This window comes from Ailuropoda melanoleuca, chromosome 5 (assembly GCF_002007445.2).
Source record: "Ailuropoda melanoleuca isolate Jingjing chromosome 5, ASM200744v2, whole genome shotgun sequence".
Taxonomy (NCBI): domain Eukaryota; kingdom Metazoa; phylum Chordata; class Mammalia; order Carnivora; family Ursidae; genus Ailuropoda; species Ailuropoda melanoleuca.
This window is the reverse complement of record NC_048222.1, coordinates 32,835,839-32,857,626: the sequence shown is the minus strand read 5'-3', so window position 1 is coordinate 32,857,626 and position 21,788 is coordinate 32,835,839. Positions and strand designations below refer to the sequence as shown.

The 21,788-nt window shown below is 57.8% G+C and overlaps 1 protein-coding gene across 6 annotated transcripts in view; it reads left to right on the top strand.

Moving 5' to 3' along the window:
* Positions 1–11,372, top strand: part of BTBD9 (BTB domain containing 9) — a 402,059-nt gene extending 390,687 nt beyond the window's left edge. For 5 of the 6 annotated variants that reach the window (XM_011234240.3, XM_011234241.3, XM_034660141.1 and 2 more), the window contains one exon: positions 7,859–11,372. In XM_011234240.3, the coding sequence (XP_011232542.1) occupies positions 7,859–8,056 (198 nt within the window). In that variant the 3' untranslated portion in view covers positions 8,057–11,372. Of the gene's footprint in view, positions 1–5,771; positions 5,920–7,858 lie in introns of all 6 variants that reach the window. The other variant, XR_004625261.1, reaches the window with a different exon arrangement.
* The last annotated feature ends 10,416 nt before the right edge of the window (positions 11,373–21,788 follow it).

Genomic DNA, 21,788 nt, shown 5'->3' with positions numbered 1-21,788 from the left:
TGGGCGTGAGAAAGATGTCATTGTCACCAGTGTCTGGATCGTGAGCGCTTGTTGAACGCGGTGTGGGTGCAGGTGTCGCCACCGCAGACTCGGGGAAAACGGAGCAGGTGGTCTTCAGGGTGGCAGCACCCAGAAGCTGTGTCTTTGTGCCTGACTTATGGGCAGATATCCCTGAGAGGCGGTCATGTATTTTATCAAGATATGTCACCTTGGAAATGTAAGTCGAAAGCTCGGGTCAGGAATCCTATTTGTATTGGCGGGCGTGAAAGCAGTCTGGGAAAATTACTCAGGAGAAACCCGAAAAGCAAGGTAGAGCCATGGATCAACATTTATTAAATTTTCCCAATTTCTGCTACATTTCACGGTGGACCCTTAGCGCAACCTGGGAAAATTAGCCGAGGCTCCCGTGCTTCTAAGAGCCTCGAAGCTCCGTCGAGCACATGGTGCTTGGGGAGTCCCCGTAATGAAAGGAGGCGCGGCCAGCAGCCGGCCGAGGAGCTGGCCCGAGCACCGAGCGGAGGCCAGCGCGTCTGTGCACATCCTTTCCAGGTGGCTCACGGAGAAAAGAATGCCCCAGACGCTCTCAAACGTGTCGAGAATTATGGCTCCTGGGGAGGAGAGGCAAAGCGATAATAAACAGCAACTACAAAAAAGGACACCCGGCTAGTGAGTAAGGCTGTGTCGGATTCGTACACACGACTACCGTCCAAATCAGCCGGCCCCTCTCGGGGGATAGATCCAGAGGCCGTTGAAGCTGGTTCAGCGAAGGTGCCCCTTCGTGAGCAGCGGCAATCACACAGGCTAATGGGATACATGATTGCCGAAAGGGGGACGGGGAAAACGATGCGGCGGCGGTAATGGTTTTGCATAAATCAGTAGTGCGACTCTGCCCTGTATGCCTCATTCACTTTTGGGCACATCCTTTCCGAGGAGTATTGCAGCCTCGGGAAGGTTCATGGGAAAGAAATGGAATGACACAGCTTCTAGGCAAAGAGAAACTCGGGACCTGGCCGTTCCCCCTAGAGGGAGGCAGAGGAGCTTAAGGGTGCGGCCCCGCAGGCGGTAGCTTCAGAGGGCACCCCGCGCCCCCGGAGGGTCGTGAGGACACCAGAGCCCTCGGCTACCTCCCCTGGTTTCCGCGTGGACAGAGCAGAGGCCCTGCAGCCTCTCTTCCCTTGGGCGCTTCTGCAGGGGGTGGGAGGCCGCTCCAGGGAAGGAGCCAGTTTCCGCACAGCGGGCTCACTTCCCACCCCTGCTCCCAAGAAGGAGTCAGGCCCGCTGTCTGGGTGCCCGACACGGTGGTGTTGCGGCAGGAGCCCGGGAGCTGGCGGGCCGTCTGGCACTGTGCCGCGGTGGGTCCGAGGCCAGCGCGCTGTTCTGCAGAGGGGTGAGCGGGCTCAAGAGCGGCTCGGCCCCGAGACTGGATCCCGCCGCTCACTCCTGGGACCTGGGGCACGCTGCCGCCTCCTTCTCGGGAAGTAAACGCATACCGCATACCGGCGGGGGCGCCCCTGCACCCCCCTCTCCCCCGCTCAGCACCTGGTCCGTGGTTGTGCTCAGTGGGGCGCTTGAAAAAACAAAGACAGGGAAAGGATCTGAAGGCGAGGACAGGCCCTGGGGGTTGGCTGGGCCTGGAGCCCCCCCCCCGGGGGGGGGGCCCTGCTGCCATCTTCTAGGCCCGGCAGGGTGCCATCTCTGCCTCCCTGAGAATCCTCCCAGCCACTGCAGACCCTTTTCTTTCTTGTGTCCGTCTTACCGCGCCTATTCTCAGGTTCGGTTTTTCTTCCTTTAAAAATGACTCTTTCTTGTTTATCCCAAATCGCTGAAGTCTACTTCAGGGGGTTTCAGGGTTTGAGGTTTCTTGTCCCTGCCTTCTTCCTTTAGACACCTTCCCCCCCCCTTTACACAGTTTTATTATTTGTATTCCTTTTATATTATTTTCAATTGAACCCTTTTCCTCAGTCCGGAGCCTCTGGCCCCCTGCTCAGGTCTGGCCAGCCCCTTGGAGTGCTGCCGCGAGTCAAGCCCCCCACTGCCACCCACCCCGTACTCCCCTGCTCTCTCCATCATCACCCTTGGCTGGAGAGCTCCAGTGGCTTCCCCTCTCCTACTGCTTCAAGGGCTCCCTCCTCTGGCCTTTCCTGCTTGTCTCCCTCAAGCTTCCTGACTCAGCTCAGACATCTCCTCCCCCAGGAAGCATTCATTCCCGACACCCCCTGTCGGCTGGCTGGGCAACCCTCTGTGCCCTCACGGCTCCCTGTGGCCCCAGAGCCCCTTGCTTGTCGATGAATGTGTCTGCGGTCCCTACCAGATGGTACACCCTCTGAGGGACCAGGCCCCACGTGCTGGGCATGCAAGGGGTGCCTCACACGTGTTGTGGAGTGAATGACCTCCTGACCCGCACACCCCAGTCACCCGGTTCCTCTGGCCACTCCTACCACACATGTGGGGCTCAGTCTGTCCTCTCTGCCTGGCAACCAGAGGCACCCTTCTTTTCCTGACTTCTGCCTGCCCTTTGCCTGCCCGTTCTCCCACTGCACATTTTACCTCTTCGTTGACTCCAGGCCTGACCCATCTTCCCATTTGTAACACACCCTTTTTTCACTTAGAACTGTCAGCACAGTTTGTGACTTACTAAAATTAACTGTTTCCTGTGTGTTGCCTTTGAATCTGGCAGAGCCTGCTTGGCTCTGCGGAGATGCTTAGGGAACCCACATTAAAGTTCATTGGTCCTTCAGGGACACCCTTGGATCCCAGACTGAGGCTCGGCTCGGAGGTGGCCCCATCCCTCCTGTCTGGTCACACGTGCCCACCTCGAGGCAGCCGGCAGCTGGGATGTCCATGGCCTCCTGTCTGCCCTAACTCAGATGCAAGGGCTGGCCACTGGTGGCAGGGGAGCAGTGGCTAGGATCTCTCGAGGAGGAATAGCCATAGCGGAGCATCAGAACAGCCTGCGGAGATTTGCTGTCACTATTGCTAGGCTTGTGGGGAATAATAACCATTTGCACTATTATTTTAAAACAGGTTGGTTAAATGGGCTAAAGGCGGTTGTGCAGTTCATGTCACCCAAGTTATAGAAGAGAGAAATGCAGGCTGGAAGTGGGAATGACAGCAGGAAGGAGGGCAGCAAGAGGCAGGCCAGTGAGCATTTATTAAGTGCCCACTATAGACAGTCTTCCCAGGCTTCCCCACCACCGTGCGGAGCAGAAGCCCCTGCCCCTCAGGGTAGGGATGCTGATGGGACCCTTTCCGAGATGAGAGGCACGTTCTGAAGGGCCAGCCGATAGTGCCCAGCCCTACAGAGAGCTTTTTTAAGCTTATTTTTCAATTCAGAATTGAAACACTGAAGTGTTTATTCTTGTGTAGGGCCTGCATGGGAGAACAGACAGCCATGCCTTGGTCCTAGAGTCCTAAGGGTGCTGAGATGGGTAGACAGAGGCAGGAGCAGGCCAGGCTTTGGGGCGGAAGGCCTGAAGCCTCACAGGGCCTGTGGGACAAGAGCTTGGCTGGAAATTAAGGGCACTGAGAAGCTCACAGGCGCATGGGGAGAGAAAACCCCTTCCATACAGAGGAAAGGTAATGAGGAGTGGGACAAGTGTCAGTCAGTGAGCAGATCAGCGTCAGCCCCCGGGCCTGAGGAATAGCCTCCAGAGCTATGGGCCGAGAGCACAGGCTGCAGGATTGCACAAATAATGGGTCAGAGAGTGTGACGGGGCAGGGTAAGGACTCGGGGTCAGAAAGGGGGAAGGGCAGTAAGTACAGCGTGTGCACATTTCCCTTCCAGAGGGTGGAGATGTGGGCTCTGGGGACAGAGTGTGACCAGATTGGACTGAGATAGAGAACAGGATGTCTGTTGGCTTACGAGAAGCTCCAGGAGGGGGGGAGGGGGTCTTGAGAGAGGGTGTGGTTGGGACTCCAGGCAGCAGAGATGTGTTCTGGGGGGGGCTGTCCCGATGTGCCCCCAGCAGCCCCACCCACACTTAGAAAGAAGAGTGCTCATAAGCCAAAGAGACTGTCGCTAACCCACCAAAAGATGGTCTTGTCACTTGAAAAGCTTAAAGAATGTTAAACTGAGGGAGAAGAATAGATTAATAGCGGCCACTTAGAAGATGTTCAGATTTGCCCTGCGTGGTACCGGTCAGAGCTGATGGCGCAGACAGTTCAAAATCACAAAGGGCCCTCCCGTCAGGCTGTCGCCAGCTTAGCACCTGCAGATGGGCCCAAACAGGGAGAATTGCTCTAACGGGCAGAGAGGAAGGGAAGGAAGGAGGATGGGGGTGACTGGGCGCCACGAGGCCCCCAGGAAGCGCCGTGGTGGGAACAGGGCCGGCCTGAGCTTCAAGGAGAGAAATCCGCTCACTCTAAAGGAACCCAGCTCTGCCAAAATGAACAGGACAGACCTGAAGCCTCATGGCCTCCGTTAGTCTTCACATTAGAGTTTGAGATTTGAAATTTGAAACAGCAGTAGATAAACGAGTTGAAGTGGGAATACGGGGAAAATAGTGATGCAGAAAGGGAAGCACGGAATTTATATTTTGACTATAATCTCACAGTTGCCATCACATTTGTCTTCTCCTCTGTGAACCTGCTCTGTATAGTAGAAGGTTTTGTGTGTGCGTGTGTGTGCGCGCACACGTGTGTGTGCCCGGTGCGCGTGCTCGAGCCGTGGAGGCCACAGAGCCCCCGGGAGGAAGGAGGGACGGTTCCTCGTCGCCGCCCCCGCACCCCCGCTTCTGCCACAGCCGCATCGCCTCCCTCAAGGAGAGGAGCAGGTGCCCACCAGCCCTGCCCTGCGTCCTGCCCACTCCCGGGGTACCATTGCCTTACGCCGTACAGACGGGCCCTTTCTAGAAGCAGACTCAACCCACATGGGCAGGTCCGAAACTGAGCGGGTCGTCTCCAGCCAGCAGGCCTGTGGAATAAAGGGAGCGAGGCAGGGATTGTGGCCTGCCTGTATGGGCTGGGCAGGTGCCATGCGCCTGGGCCACATAGCCTGCCTTTCGTGGCTGTCTGCACAGGCTCCAGGCACCCACCAGCCGGGGCAAATATCACTACAAACCAGGTACACACTCAGCATTTGTACCCAAGTTCACCGATAGCTTTACGAGTTTCACCATCTTACTTCTTTAGCAGAAGGCTGGAGACAAAAGGGAGAAAGCCTGGGAGAAGGTAGTACTGTTTGGAGAGCCAGGGCCCTACCAGCTGTCTGTCCAGGAGGCTCTGGTCAAGCCGCTGGGCTTCTGCCCCGACGGACCCCCTGCGACTCCCCCAGCCTCCATCCCTGTCACACCAGCAGCCCAGCACCCCAGTTTGTTTAAGACTCTCTTGCACCATCAGGCCCCTCAGGAAGTGGAGCTCACCCCTAAACCCCATTCCAGCTGAGGCTGCCATCCGCCCCTACTGCCAGCCTCCAGATCACTACCCCTGCCTCTTGCTGGGGTCCACCCCTTCCAGGCCCCTCCTCACACCCCTCGCTTTCCCCAGTGAGCCTGTGCGGCCCTTCCTGCACCCCAACCCCCTCACTCCGGCCACCTGGGCTCCAGCCTCCTGTGCCCGCTCATCCCAGAAGTTTGGGACCCCTCTTGGATTTGTCCTACTTTGCTGAACTTCACCTCTGACAAGTAAGCAAGGTTGATGTGTGTTTCTCTTGAATCATCTCATGGACTGTAGCTCCTCCCCTTGGCCTCTGTGACCTCTCGCCCAAAGCTCTCACCCCTTGTTGAGGACAATACCGTTGGCCCCGAGCTGACCACACTGCCCTCCGTCTGCAGGCCGCCCTGCCTCTCGTGGCCGGATGAGTCTTTCCAAACATCCCCGCACCTCGTCAGCAACATGTGCACTTTGGAGGCCAGAGGCTTTGTTGTTGCAGCCGACGTGCAGGCCCGGCCCCATGGGAAGTGTGCAGTTGGTGTTCATGGGGTGAGCATGTCCCGGAATGTTCCTCCGCAGAGACCTCGCCGGCCCTGCCCACTAAGATCTTCCCCTCAAACACCACTGGGCCCTTTCCTCCCAGGTGTTGACCCGGGTCATTCCCCTTGCCTGGAACACTTCTAACCCCAAAGTGCCCCTCCTTCCCTCCCTATTAACTTTTAAAAGCACTCCCTGGGGGCTTAGAGGCTCCTAAGGGCAACAGCAGTGGCCTTCGAACATTTTGTTTGCTTATCCCCTAAAAGAACTTGGGAAAAAAAGTATAAGTAACCCTTTGAACATTTAAGGTTGAAAACTAAAATATTAAGTTGAAATACAATTATTTTTATAAATACGAGGTAAAAAAATACACATTTTTATAAGACGGAAGATGAGGAGCCAATTATTAGGAATAAATATTTGATGATGTGATTTACTAAAATAGATTTTAACCCACTCATTGAATAAGGCCACCAAATCTGAACGTCATCGTGCAGAACTTTCACGTGGGTTTTAGCCAGTGTATCTTGAAAATGTTTTAATTCTGGAAAAAACCCCAATTATGCTTAAAAAATTACACGAGTCATGAGCACACCTCAGTTCTGACTTGAGAACCTCTCCCCGGGGCGCAGTTGTGCTCGCGGGGCCCCGGAGGTGCCAGGGCCCATGCCAAGGGCAGGTCAGGGCTGAGCCTTCCTTCCGGGAGGGGAGCAGGCACATTCGCAGGCAGGCCTCGCAAATACAGATCCTGAGGGTCTGGAAATGCATTCCCTTAAAACTGCTGGCGTGCTCCTTGGGAAGTGGCTCCGCAAAGCCCACACCAGAGACCACCGCTGGGAGGGGGGGGGATGCTTCCCTTCAGAGAGTCCGGGCCGACCAGGGAGCCGCAACCCCAGAAGGATCTGGTTGTCGGTGGAAAAAGGAATTTCCATGTGTGCCGGGGAGGGCAGGTCAGCTTCCCTAAGGGGGGGAAGCTGTCCCCCCAGCTCACACAGCAGCGGTGACTTCTGTTTCGGGCCGGGCATGTCAGGCTCACACCCACACACACCATGCTGTGCGTTGTCCGGGTCGGGCCGTGCCTCGCCCTTGGCCGCCGAGCTCTGAGCCGTGCCCGGTCCTCACCGGGGCTGGCCCAGCGCTGAGCACAGAGCTCAGGCGGCTGCCCCGGGGACTCACGGGCTGTGGCGAGCTCTCCTTGGCTCCTGGGGGTGGCCGGCTCTTGCACACCAGGCCGGCTCTTGCACTCCAGATGGGCCCAGACGGTGTCGAGGCGAAGCCCCCTCCCCAGCACTGCTGTGCAGCCCGTGATTCTGCCTCAGGAGCGACTAGCTTGGACCCTCAAGGGAAGCCCGGTCCTCCCCCAGGGTGATGCCCTGCTGGCTTTGTATTTTTTTATATCAACTTTGTTGACATATAATTCACACACCAGACAACTCACCCATCAGGAGCGCGCAATGCCGTGGTTCTAGCGCGAGTTGTGCCGCCATCACCACAGTCAACCCCTGTTGACATTTAACCCAGCTGCCAAAAACAAGATTCATTCGTTAATTAAAAAAGGTCTCATGTGACGAGAGTAACCTGAAATGGAATAATCCGGTGAGAACTTTTTTCTAAAATGTTTTATTTATTTGAGAGAGAGCGCACATGCGCAAACCCAAGCAGGAGGAGCAACAGAGTTGGGGAGAAGCAGGCTCCCCACTGAGCAGGGAGCCCTATGCAGGACTCGATCCGACTGAGCCACCAGGCGCCCCCCCAGTGAGGACATTTTATAGGAAGCCATGTCAGACTGCCTGTAACTTACAGACCAGCAGCCCGACTTCTGCCCCGACTGACCAAGACAGGTGTCCCACCTTCTCATCGCGGCCCGGGTCCGCGGGGTCCTGAAGCACCTCGGCTGCCTGCCGGTGGGACACCCGCCATCGCTCACCGGCCCTGTGCTCTCTCTTGCCAGGTGTTCCACTGTGTCCACTTTGAGTGTCCGGAGCAGCAAAGCAGCCAGAAGGAGGAGAGCATCGAGGAGTCGGGGCCAGGGGAGCCCAGCCTGGCTGGTCCGCAGCTCGACCCCCACGCCCTGCAGGCCCCCAGTGGCAGGTCCCTGCCTTCCAGCCCCCGCTCCGCCTCGCGCTCCCCCAACCGGCAGCACCAGTAAAGGGGGCGCCGATGTGGAGGCACAGGGGTGGGCCCCGAGGGCAGGGGCCAGGACTGGCGTCCTCCCAGGAGGGATCTCTGTTGACCGCCCCTCTCCCTTCCTGGGAGGAGCAGATGGGGCTGCAAAAACAGACACAGAACAGGCTTTCTCCCAAGGACGGAAAGGGGCTGCTTTTTTCTCCTCAATTTGTTCAAATCAGGCTGGTCTCCAGGGGGAGAAAATGGGTCTTCAATCTTCATCAAGTCCACCATTAACGCCCTACCTCTCTCATCTAACCTGGGCCAAGGAGACAGAAGGCGGCATAGCCGGGCCCGTGTCGGAATACCCAAAGGGGCCCGAGCTCGAAGGCAGGACAATACGTGAGGCCCTTATTACCTGGAGGTGCCCCTTAGGAAGTGGGTTTCCGTAGAGTGGTTACTTTTATGGAACACATGGCCCTGGCAACTAAGTGATTTTTTCTTTCTTTTAGTTATTGTCCATTTGCTGAATCATGGGTGTTCCAGATCTTTTTGAAATGCTCAAACAGCAAATCACTTGTTTAATCCCTTTTGACCCTGTAATTTTCCTTCCCTAGTTTTGAACGGCTAAGCCTGGGGCGGAGCGGGCGGTGCTGTGCTCGGCTCCGAAATGAGGCACCGAGGCGCCCGTCAGGGCACCCGGTCTGACGAGGAAAATCCTCCGAGGAAGTTCAACCAAATACAGAATGAGCAAATCAATCCGAGGACACTGGAGTTAATAACCACTCGAATTCCTGAGTTATTAACCTGTCATTCCTGAAGCGTCTGCAACCTTTAAGCGCGGGAGGCTGACGAGGAACAGTTACTTTGCCGCCTGCTGACTTCCTGCTCCGAAGTCTGTCCGTGTATCTGTAAGTCTGCGCTGCTTCCGGTTGGAATCACCACCGGTTAGCTGGCCGTGGGGACGGCGGCCCTTCTGGCGGCCCGTGTCAGGAACACGAAACTGGGGCTCTGCATCGAGGGCTTGCTGTGTTTCGTCCCCAGGGGTTTGGAAGGCGCCGCAGTTGTAAGAAGCTTTTCTCATCCCCGTCGAGCCGATGCCCCGTGGCTGCCGTGGCCGGACGCGGCTCCGCTGTGCCCGGCGCGCACTGCGCTGGGGTCCGCCCAGCTCGGGGGACCCAGGCCCCGCTGAGCTCCGGCCCTCCGGACCCCGGACGCAGGCCCAGGCCCTCGGCGCACCCCGGGACCCTGCCTGGAGGAGGGTGGGCTCACAGGGGGTTCCTTCCTGGGTCTTAAAGACACGTCGTCTGTGGGTGGATGCGGAGCCCCTGGGCCCGCGCGCTAAACGCTTTCGCCCGTGTAACCGGGTCTTGAGTGGGCGCTCGATATGGGAGCAGCAGGGGCGTCGGACCCCACGGCCAAGCAGGAGGGTGGGCTCTTCGTTTGAACGCGGCGCGGGGGCTCCGGGTCCCCGTCCCGCTCTGCTCTCGGTTCGCACGTCCCACGCCTTCCCCACTGTGTGGGGCCAGCGGGACCCCCGAGGGGCGCCAGGCATCTGGGGAGGGGGGCCCACAACAGATGGCAGCGTCGCTCGCTCGCCGTGGGTGGCCGCCCCGCGTGACTTGGCCACTGCCTTTGTCGGCATCCAGCACGGGTCGCCGGTTAGCGTGGAGAGTTCTGTCCCCTCGCCACCTCCCTCATCAGCGCGGTGGCTCCCCGGCGGGGAGCGGAAGGGGCCGAGATGTCAGCAAGGGCAGAGCAAGGGCAGAGCCGGGCTGTCGGTAACGTCTCCATTCAAGGTTTCTTTCTACACTTTGAAGTCGCCTGTCCAGAGAGGAGTCCCGGGGCTTGGAGGCTGGCACCGCTGACCGGGGGACAGGGGAGTGGGCTGGTGAGGACCTGGAAGGTTCCAGCCCTCCATCTCCAGACGTTTGGGTCCCACCGGCCCGGGCACACGTCGCCGTCTCAGACACAGGTGTGGCCGCTCAGTGTCACACGGAAGAGGCATAGTCCGCGAAGCTTGAGCTCCGGACCCCTGTGTGGGCCCCTCCCGCCCCCGGCTTGCTGCCTCCTCCCCTGCCTGGCGCATTCCCTCCGTGTCCCCGCCCTGAGGGCTGTCTCCGGAGCGGAGCTCGGGAGTTTGTCCCAGCAGGTGCGGGAAGGAGGGGAAGATGAGGCGGTGCGCCCGCCCACGGCCGCAGGGAGGACATGAGGACATGGCCTCCTTGGCTCCCCACAGCTGCGGCCACCAGCGCACCGTCCTCGGGTCTCCTGGGCCTGACGCGAGGCCTTGCTTGCACGGAGGCCCGCGCTAGACCTCAGGCAGGCATGGACGAAACTCAGCAGGAGCCATTCGGTCCACCTGTTACCCGGCCGGTGGGCTCTGCCTTCCGTGGTGATTGGCGGAGCGGGGTCGAGGGGGGGCTCTGTCTGCAGGCCTGGCAGGGCCGGGCGTGTGGCCCCAGACATAGGCAGGGCGAAGCGCGGATCCGCAGGGAACGAGGGGTGAGTGGGCAGCGGCTGGTCCTGCAGAGGGCTCCTCTCTGCCGCCAGCTGGACCCAAATACCCCCAAACTGGAAGAGACCACCAGAGCTCAACGGGAGTGCAGATAAGACAGCCTGGCGCGCAGCCAGAAGGATCGCCAGATGCCTGCAGAGTCCCAGACCCAGCAGAGGGAGGAGGGTGCGCCCCCTGTAACGTGTGAGGAAGGACACACGGCTGGGTACCCCGGGCCCGGGCAGATGAGGGCCCTGCCCCGTGAGGGTGCAGCCTGGGCGGTAACGCGTTTGGGGAGAGGTCGGGCGAGGCCTGGCCCTCCGTGGGGACAGATAGAGGGGTGCTTGTGGCCTCTGGCCCGTGACTGGGATTCTTCTCCATTGCAAACCATAAACCAGCACCTTCGTGACCACCGCCCAGGGCAGGAAATCGAACACTGCCAGAAACCCCTGCCCTTCCCTCTAGATCACAGTTTGGGGCCAGTAAGAATTAGCTGCCCTGGGGCTTTGGGGGATAGCCTTGCCTTCTGGCAGCTGCTGGGAGGGCCGGCTAGGGTGACATTGAGCACAGCAGGTGGGGCCTCTGTCCCTGGCTGGGGCTGGCGGCCTGCTCGTCGTCGGATCCAGCGCTTCGGCTCTGGAACAGGTGTAGTGGGACGATGAGTGGACACCCGCCCGGACGCACACACTTGTTTCCCCATATTCTCAGTGCTTTTCCTGTTTTACTTCTTCGACTTTCGTTAGAACTACGAGCCCGTGATGGATGTGGGACTCTTCTCAATTGCTCTTTAAATTGTCACTTTTTAATCTTATTAAATGAAGTGTCGATACCTGACAAATACATTAAAAGTGTTTTATTCCTAGAAGACTTGGGAAAAGAAATTATTTTCAGCAAGAGTGGGATGTGTTTGTTAGACTGATTCCTTCGCCAAAAAAAAAAAAAAAAGAGTTTTTGAATTGTGCAAAAAATTGATCAGTGGTTATGCTGTCGCCCCAATTGTCAAATCGCTGTGCAGACGGCTCCAACACTGTCAACCTCACCTTTTTTTTTTTTAGAAGATAACAAAATTGTAATCACTTATTCCTTCTAGCAGACTCAGAAGAAAATAAAGGAAGGTATAATCTGCGACGGAAGGCGGAGCCTCCTGAGTGTGCCAAGGCCGCTTGGCCATAGAGGGAGTGAACCCCATTGCGGGCTTCAGTTAAGAACCTTCCTTTGGACAAGGAAGAAAGGTGTCAAAAGAGAAAAAGAACATTAAAACTGTCTCCTTCAGGAGTTTCTCCTCATTAGCATTTGCTTTCTGGTGTTACCATGTTAATCCTGCCTCCCACGCGGGTGGCAGGGTCCTCCGGAGGCCGCCGAGGTCGGGAGGCGCCCGGGCAGGGCAGCCTCTGGGGTGGAGGCCGTGCTCCATTTCTTTTGCCACTCCAGCCATCGATTCTGTGTGTTTGTCCTGACGACAGCTCCAGCAGGAGTTCAGTGCTCATTAGTGGCCCGGGAAATTTAAGATGCAGCTCATGGTTCTGTACCACCATCGTTTTTATTATTATAATACTAAATTAGAAGTCGTCCTGGTGCCTGGTGTTTGCTCAGGACTTTCTGGAAAAGGGGAAGGGAACAGTTTCGACAGCATGCAGGGCAACTGGGACGCACTGCACTGTCTCTCCTCCTTGACGGGGACTGGTCAGCCTCATTACTGGAAAGGGTCCTGAAGCCCTAGTGGTCTGAGAGAACGCGGACAGGGTGGTGAGAAGGGTTTGGGTGGAGGATGGACCTGCTTCCCGAATGCCTCAGTCCTGCCCCTGGGCAGTGTCCTGGGGAGGAGACAGGATGCGGTGATTCTGCCCGTTTCCATCAGACTGGTGGAGGGGAGCCATGCGTCTCCCGCCTCTGCAGACGTGGGAGCTGCTCGGATGACTGCGAGCTCCCCCACTGGACCCCCCACGTCCCTTCAAGCAGGACTTCCCGCTCGACAGATGCGGGCTGGGACCTGCCTCCAGTGCAGGGGTGTGGGGTAGGTGCACAGGCGAGCTCCCCCCACAGACACACTTGGAATATCCCCGATCTCTTAAATTACTCGTTAAAAAGTATTAGTAAAAGTAACAATGCCCATGGGATAAGATTCCAACCTAGCAGAAGGGCCAAAGGTGCCCCTCCCTCTCGTCTGGCTCTGAGTCACCCTTGACCTGGGCCAGATTGGTTCCTCTGTAACTGACTCATTGCGATAGGCAGTAGCGGCCCCCTGCTCCCCTGCCCCTCGGTCCTCCTTCCCAGCACCCTGGCCTCTCCCAGACAAAAGCCAGACTGTGAAAGGAGCCCTCCCATCCCATCAGGTTAGTTTCTTTTTCTTTTTTTTAAAGAACTGAAATATTCCCCAAGGGGCCTCATGGCCCAGAGATTCACAATCATCCACCTATAATTTATGATAAGTGTCTTGAGCATTTACCATTTGCATCTTGAGTATTTATAGCCCTGAGCCGGGAGTTGGGGGAGGAGGAGGCCTCCACCTGCCTCCACCACAGTCTCCTGCCCGGCTGTCCCTGCAGCTGGGACAGCTGAGGAATGCCACCTCCGAGCCAGTGCAGAGGGCCTCCATCCCGTCTCGAGGTGGGAGGCGCTGGCTCTGCGCAGAACGGGTAGCGCCACCCTGAGCAGAGGGCATGGAGGAAAGATGGGCAAGAGGGTCTGAGAGGCTTTTAGGGAGGGGATCTGGGTTCTGGGGCGTGGGTTTCCGTGGGATGCCCCGGGAGCCCTGCTGTCGCTACTCCCATCCACCCATCCATCCGAGCAGGAGTGCCTCAGGGTTGCTGTGGGGCTGGACCCCGAGCCACGCTTGCCAGACTTGTGTATACGCTGAATTTACCAGAAAGCACCTCCCCCACCCTTGGGGTTTCTGGGCCATGCTGTTCTCTCGCTCTCAGCACCCTGTCTCTGCTAGGGCCCCGCGTGGCACCGCGCCCACAGGTGCGCGTGAACCCCCCCCAGCCTCCGCTGCTGGCAGGTCGGGGCCGCGACCCCACGTGACTGCACTCGGCCGCCGCAGACCTTGGCCTGGCGCTGCTTGTCGCCTAGAACAGCTTGGATCGGGTAGGCATGTGTTTCTTTTCTGAACCTGCAATCAGGACTCGCTAACGTCCCTCCGGTGGTGGTAGCTGAGCGCTGGAACCTGCCGTCAAGGCCGTTTTGAAACCGGATTTAGGCACCATCTTGTGAGCGAACCCTCCCGGTTTTGCTCATTAGGATGGACTGCATTTCCAACAATCTGTCGAAGTGCTGAACAAGACAAAAACCAAATCCAGAGAGACTGGGGTTCACCAGCAGCTGCTCGCCGGGTCCCCTCGGGCTGTGACCACAGCTTGGCCCAGGCCCTTTTCTCCGTGCCGGGGAGGTAGCAATGACCAGCGAGCACAGAGCAGGCCCCGTGTCCTGCCTTCGCGGCATTTACATCGCTGAGGAGGGTGACGGACGACAGACGATATCCACGAGTGTAAGTGCGGCTCTGGCCCACATGCTCAGGGGAAGGAGAGGACTACAAGCGGACGCTCAGGTGGAAACCGGAAGGGAACAGCTGGGCAAAGCCCCAGGGAGGGACCGAGGCCCTCTGGGGGGACCTGTCCAGGAGGAGAGAGAGCAGAAGGAGGGGCCCGGCCTTGCAGTGGGGCTGGCTTGGTAGGGACTGGAGGGCAGCAGGGGTGGGGGTGAGGCCCAGGGTGACAGGCCCAGGGGGCAAGGGAGGGTCTCAGGATCCTTCGAACACGTTGGGCTCTTGTCCCAGTGACGCGGGAGCCAGTGGAAGGTTGTGAGCAGAGGCGTGTGATGGCGCTCAGCCTCGACCGCGACACTCTGTGAATGCGCTAGAATGAGGCTCCGAGAGCCGAGGCACCATACACCTGTCTGGACTGCTGAGTAGGTGTTCTTCGACCATCTCGCTCCCTCTAATCTCTTCCTTGGCCTGGAAGCTGTCATCTTGCCTGAAGATCTTTAAAGTGGAAAGCAAAAAAGATACTGTTTCCTGAAATTCAAAACTGTTAGCAGCGCCCAGGGGGCCCTCGACATCCTCAAAGGCGAGGACAGGAAGCGGCAGGGCCGGCGCCCTCGCCCCAGGCATCTGTGTGCTTTGCTCGGGGGCTTGCTTACGTCCTGAATCAAGAAGACCCCGGGGCCTGGCGTCAGACCCCCCCCCCCGCCCCCGCATCGTGCAGCCACGGGCTTTTGGGCTCTGGAGGCGGAGCACCCGAAGACGACGGCCTGGCGCAGGCCGGAGACAAGAAAGCTCTACCACGAGCCCGGCCCAGGCCCCCTCAGCCCCTCTTGCTGCCAGGAACCGAGGGCACTCACGGGTCATCCTCTGGCCCAGGACTGATGGGAGTCAAAGATGAAGAGGAAAGCCGCTGCCCAGACACGGGTCCATGAGTCTGGCCATCATTTTCCACGTGCCGGTTCTTGTCCCTCGTGGGCGGTGGCGGAGAACGTGGCCTGCAGCCTCTTGGCCCAGCAGACACTTGGGTAGAAATGGTACCGCTTAAGGTCGGTCCATTTATATGGCATGTACAAATTTTCAATAAATGCCTAAAAGTCAAGCATCTTCATCTTAAGACAGGCTGAGCAGGGGAAAAAACACCAACCCCGGCTGCCTGATTGGAGAATTCCTGTCGGGAGCAAGGGCAGGAGGAGCGGGGAGGGCTGTTGCAGAAATTGGGGGAGAGGTGGTGCTGCCTGGACCGGGTGAGCTCCAGGGGCTGTGCTGGCAGGGCTGACAGGCTGGGCGAGGCAGCGGGGTCAAGGTCGACTCCGAATAGGGTCGCCTTCACAGAACCAGGGACGGGGCAGCCAGCTGATGACACGCTGGCTTGTCCAGAGAGAACGCAAGGAAGCTCAATGAACACAAAACCTAACAAGTCCTGAAGAAAAGCCAACTGCACAAGGTGTCTGGTTCGAACTGGTCGGTCTGTGATGGGGGAGCCCTGAAGGGATCACTTATCTCGGTACATCAGCTCAGCAAAAGTTAGGGGTACCCCTGCTTTAACGCAGGGACTGGGTTTGCAGGAAATAGTGTCGTGTTACTACGGGAACTCGAGCACACGAGGATGGCCCAGGTCATTTCCGCTTAGCTCAGGGGACAACCGCTTGGGTTTCTGTTTTTTCTGAGTGTGGTGTGGAACGTCTGTCATGGTTGGATCACGTTTTTCTTCTCCGAGTTTGAGAGGAGTCCTGCAACCAGTCCCCAGAACGCAGCGAGGAACGATTCCCCTGGAACATGATAGAATACCAGGCCCCCACCCATGCCTACAGGTGCCGACTCGGGAGCTGGTGCCCCCCAGCTTCGGCCCTGACAACCCACCCGGGGCTGCCCGCACACTGAACTAGAGGGGTGACAGCCGGGACCCCGAGCCCGGAGCTGAGGGCTGCGCGGAAAGTCAGGTGTCACCACAGTGTTTTTGTCAGTGGGACGGGATCACCAGCAGCGAAGGCGCTGGTCCTGGGCTGAGCCCTGGAGCCCCAGCAGGTGAGAGCAAAGGCGGCCGAGGGATCTGGAGACCCTGTGCCTGAACACCTGGTGGGCACAGCCCGCGGGGAGGGCAGGTCAGTGTGGCAAATGCCCTGAGGGTTCAAGAAGAGAAGAGGGCTGAGGACGGGTGGGATTTAGGGGGCGCCCGATTCGGGCGGAATCTGGTTTTCTGGAATTGACCCCTCTGAGACAGTCCCTGAGGCTGGCTGTGAGCTCATGTGTGGGCACCTGGGATCCCCACTTCTCTTTCTCAGTTTTTCCAATCCTCCTAGCACACTCTTCTCTCCTTTTACAAGGCTTGGCATCAGACTTCAAAGACAGCCTTTGCTTGCCTCTGATGGTCTTAGCTTTTCTTCCATTGACAAGATTTTTCCACCAGCAGCCAATGGTTATCTTCCAGTACCAGTACCTGGGCACACCTGCCTAGGACTTGGAAGGATCAACCCTTCCAAAGTGGCTACACATTTTCCGTCCCTTCACCTGTCTGGGACTGCAAAATTTCCAGAATATTCTACATGTTTCATCTATTTAAATTTTGAAGATCTTGGACTCTGAATTCAAGATGGCAGATGGCTAGTTTGGAAGGCCAGTCAGCTGTCTCGACTAAAATGTAATGTGCAGTAAGATAAGATAAAATGAGCAAACACTGCCTTCTCCTCCCTCTCTCTAAATCACGAGCAATGACCAAAAAGAGAGTTTGCAAATAAAAATAACGGAGTGGAAAATAAGGAGGTGATGCCAGAACCCCAGGAAATGGTGACAAGTAACCGAGGGATTGCCTCCAAACAGATGAGTCTGCTTTGCCATTTGCACGCAGAACACAGTGCACGGCAATCGGAGCACCCAGTTCAGGGGGCGCTGCCGGGGGCTCATGCCCGGGCCCACCCAGCACCCAGGGCTGCTGCTGCTGCTGCTGGGGGAGAGGGGCAGCCGGGCACGGAAGCCGGTGTTCGCAGCCGACAAACGGAGCGGATGGCGAGGATGAAACAAGACCGTGAGCCACGGGCTCCTGGATGGCGGCTGGCACGGCGGTGTCACCGACACAGCCGCTCTGAGGACCTGTTCACACGGTTCGGTTGGCCTGGAGCAGGGGCCCTTCCCGGCCGCACTTCCCTCGCGGCGACCTCAGGCACATTGGCCCCAGCCCCAGCTTCGCTGCCCTCCTCGGCACTCCTGGCGAGACCCCTCGGTGCCCCCGGGGCGCGTGGGCTCTTCAGAGCATCGCGAGCGCCACCTCCTGGGGGGTGTGCTGGGGGGGCAGGGCCCAGGGGCGAACGGCTGACCTTGAACGGCTGTGGGGAAACCCCAGCAGTGAACCCGATGGGGACAGCAGGGTTTCGGGGGGTGGGCCCTTTGGTGGCAACAGGAGACACTCGGTCAGCAGTGCTCCAGACCTGGAGACGGCTCGGGTCTGCGGAGGCCCTGGCTCTTAGTCCTTAATAGGATTCCTTCACAATTTGATGGCACAGCCTTTGTAACCTCTTTTCCCAGTCAACGTTCTAGGGCCCTGGAGACACTTTTCCTTTCTGAAAGCTGGTTGGCTCGAATCCTTGGGGAATGCCCAGCCAGACCTGTCCTGACCACAACAGGCCCTAACACGACGAGTTCCTCCGTCCCGAGGCCCTGGTTCCTCCACATTTGGGTCAGACTCCCAGGAAAGAGCAGCTCCTCAGTCCCGCCTCTCCACCCACGGCGGTGGCCGGCTGCCCGCGAGCGAGGCCGGGGTGACTGGACGCTGCCGGTGGCCTCGAGGTATCCTCGGGCGCGGCAGAAGTCAGTCAACACACCTCCCCACCTGTGTCGCCTCGTTCCCGTCAGCGCAGCAGTCAGGAGTGGCCGGGCCACCATGTCCCTCCCGAGTCTCTGTCATCCCCCCACACTGCAGGCGCTGGGGCACCTGACAAGGGAGTGCCGTCTCCGGCCCGGGTTGACATCTGGAGCATTACTGATTAAGATGTGTCCTTCTGTTTCCATCAAAGGGCCCACCCTGGCTATGCGCTGCCAGCCAACAACACCCGAGACCCTGAGAGCCGCTGGGTGTCTGGGATGGCGAATTTCCACCTTCCCCAGAAAAGGCACAGGCCAAAGGGAGTGGGTCCCTTGGCCGAGAGGCACTTGGGAGAGGTCCAGCTGGACAAGAATGGTGTCCCACCTCCCGGGCCACGGCTGCCATCCCCTGCTGCCGGGCTGAGCGGGTGGAGGGTGCCACAAGGACTGGGAGGACCAGGCCACTGCTGAGGATCTCAGCGAAGGTGCCAGAATCCACTGCTTCATGAACACCTGCTTGAGTCCATCAGGGCAGTGCCGTCACCCCCAGCAGCTGTCTGGTCCACTGTCCTCCACTGTCCTTGCCTGGCAACACCACCTCTGAGACCTCGCGCCACCCTCCCAGAAGCTGGCTGACTGAACCCACTTGTAGTCACCATGCCCAGCGCGCTGAGCGCTCCCTGCTGCCATCAGACGTCACCTGTTCACGTCCCCTTACTGCAGACCGACCGTCCCAGGATCTAATGGACTAAAACAAGTTGCTTTGCTCACAAATCCACAGTCTGGTCAGGGCTTGGTGGAGACAGCCCATCTCTGCTCCACTTGGTGTCGTCTGGGTCAGCGGGCGGGGGGGGGCAGGTCACCTGAAGACTCGCTCACTCCCCATGGACCTGGTGAGTGCCCTGGGGACCCAGGCAACTGGGCTCCTGGGCTTCTCTCTCACTTTCTGGGTTCTCCACATGGTCTCGCCACTGTGAGGCTTCAGGGTTGCCAGACTTTTTTTTAATTGGAAGTGTGATTCACATAATGTAAAATCCGCCATTTTAAATGAACAGTTCAGTGGCATTCAGTACATTTGTGACGTGCAAACAGCCCCTCTATCTAGGTCCAGAACATTTTTATCACCCCAAAAGGAAAGCCACACCCACAAAGCAATCAGGCCCCATTCTCCTCTCCTCGTGGCCCCTCGTGACCACCCATCTGCTTTCGGTCTCTATGGAATCACGTCACGTGTGGTCTGTGAATGGCTTGTACTCAGCCTCGTGTTTCTGAGCTTTGTCCACACTGCAGCATGTGTATTTGATTTCTTTTCGTGGCCGAATTGTAGGACCACACCCCATTTTGTTTATCCATCCATCCCCTGGTGGACGCCTGGGTGGTTTCCACCTTTTGGCTGCTGTGACAGACCAGCCATGAACACGTGTGCACACACACCTGAGTGGCTGCTTTCATGTCTTTTGGGCGGATTCCAGGGAGCGGAATTGCTGGTGTATGGTCACCCCGTGTAACTTTTTAGGAGCCACCAAACAGCTTTCTCCACTGGCCACCTCACTGCACACCCCCCCTGGAATGCACAGAGGTCCCCATGGTTTCCACATGCTTGCCAGCACCTACTCTCCATCTTTGGATCATCACTGTCCCAGTGGATGCGACTCACACAGCAGCCCTGGGCTCTGGAGGCACACGGCTGAGAGTGCCTTCAGGTCTAGCCCAGGGCCAGGAAGCATCGCTCCTGCTGTGCGCTCGTCATTCGAAGAGCCGGTGGCCAAAGCCAGCACCCATTCAAGGGCAAGGCCTCCGTTTGTTGACGGGGAGGAGTGTCAAAGAATTTAGGGACCAGTTTTAAGTCACAGTATCTTCATGACATTTCTCGCCCAGAGGCCCCGGGTACACAGACCGGCACACCTCTCGCTCATCGAGAGTCGGCCGGCGGACCCAAGTGCGCTCAGCTACGTAGCTGACTCACGTGCAGACTCAAGCTCCTCACCTCAGCCCGTGACACCGGGAAGGGCCTGTGGGCCCTCCGGGACATGCTGGGGACTGACTTACCATTTCATGCCCAGCTTCAACTCTCGCCAGCTTTTAGGGGAGCCCCCTTTAGGAAAAAGAATAAAAACATAGGACTACAGAATTAGGTTCGAAGATGAATATGAAGAATTAGAAATCACAGCAAATCACCCATTTCTCAAAGTTGACACATACCCAGACATCAAAAACTCTAGAAAACCAACACAGCCACTTCAGTGACCGAGGCGCACGTCTGTGAGACCTGGCCCTGCGCTGCTGGGCTGTGTGCTCTCTGATCACCCTTCGCAGGAAAAAGATTTCCTGACCCCGTGTAGGAAGAGAAAGACTCCTCAATTTTCCTCTAGCACAGTCGATCAAACTTTGAATCACTGATAACTTTAGAAACATCCCTCTCATCTTCAGCTCACACTGGCATGGACATAAGTTTTTAGAGCTGTTGTCAAATGTGCAGAAACCATGATCAGGTTTCCTGACCAGCTGTGGGAGCTGTAGGATTCCAGGTCATGTCAATAATTCCCGGATTAATCTTCAACCTGCTTTTGCACTGAACAAGGAATGGTGCATTTACAGCTGGACGTGGCTGCCTGGCCCAGCATTCTCCTCAAACAGGGGCAAACTTCCATCTTGAGCAGGCATGAGTCAGAAGCAAGTCTTTCTCCTTTTAAGTTTACACATCCAACCACTGGAAGAATATTCCGAGACTAGCTCTGGCTCCACACATTTCAAGTCTTGTCTCCCTGCCATAACTCCCATCATTCAAGTCATGACACAGGGTGATCAGCGCGGTGGGCAGCAAGGAGTCTTCCTGGAAGGCGTCCCTACCCCCGGGATGACCACCAATAACCCACTCAACACCGAAGTGACAGCACACCACACAAATATGTCCCACTCCCTCCAAACTACGTATGTCCCAACTCGACTTCATGTTGGCCAAATCCCCAAATGCCCGTGTCACCTCAGCACCACCCAACAGAAGAGGAAGTGTGATGGAGGGGAAGTTAGAATGGAACAGGGACCAGGTTTAACCAACTGTGGTTCAAGTATCTCACTCTTGCAAATTTTATAAAACCATGGGAGAGGCGAACCCACTGCCAAGGCCCACTGCAGGGACTTAGAAGGGGTCTTGGTGAGTTAGGGGCCTCAAGCTAAAAACTTCATTTCTCTGGAGGTCCACCTTAGATCGCCATCAAACCTTTCCTACTCCCTATCCCACTCTCGGCACCTGACCACCCCGCTTCCTACCCCCCCGAGAAGACACAACGCAGACAAGTTCCACCTGCCCGCCTGTGAGCCCAGTGTCTTCCCGGGCACCTCACTGAATTGTCCCCTCCCTCCGACACCGTTGACCCCTCCTTCTCCGATGGAGCGTTCCCATCAGTGGAAGAACAGTATGTCTCTCCTGCCCCCTTCTTTGCTTTTTGTGCGGCGAAACTCTAGGCCGGCTTTCCACTTTGTCCCACCAGGGGCCAGGCTCTGGCCGCGGGGTCCCCGAGCAGCACCTCCCGGGTGACGACGACTCCTGGACACTCGTCAGGGCCGCACGCTCTCTTGGTCTCCTCCTCCCGCTGGCAGCAGCTTCTCGTCTCCCCAGAACTCACAAGACTGGGGTGTCCCCGGCATGGCCCAGTCCACCTCCTTTCTTCCATCCAGACTCCCTCGCGTGTTCCCGCCCGAGTCTTCATGGACGGCACCTCCATCCTGTCAGGCCAAAGCTACGAAGTCACCTACAGCTCCTCTCACTCACCCGCCTTCAGCAACCATCTGTCGGCAACTCCTGCTGTCACTACCTTTAGCCTGAGCCTAGACTCTGATCTCTTGGCCCCTGCCCGGCTCCCCCCGAGCTCCATGCCACCACCATCTACCACCTGGATTATCAAGCAGCCTCCCTGGCCGCCTCCCTTGCAGGCCGTTCTCCTTTAACACCCACAGCTCCAACCCTGGATGGTCCCCATCTCAGAGAAGAGCCTCCAGGCC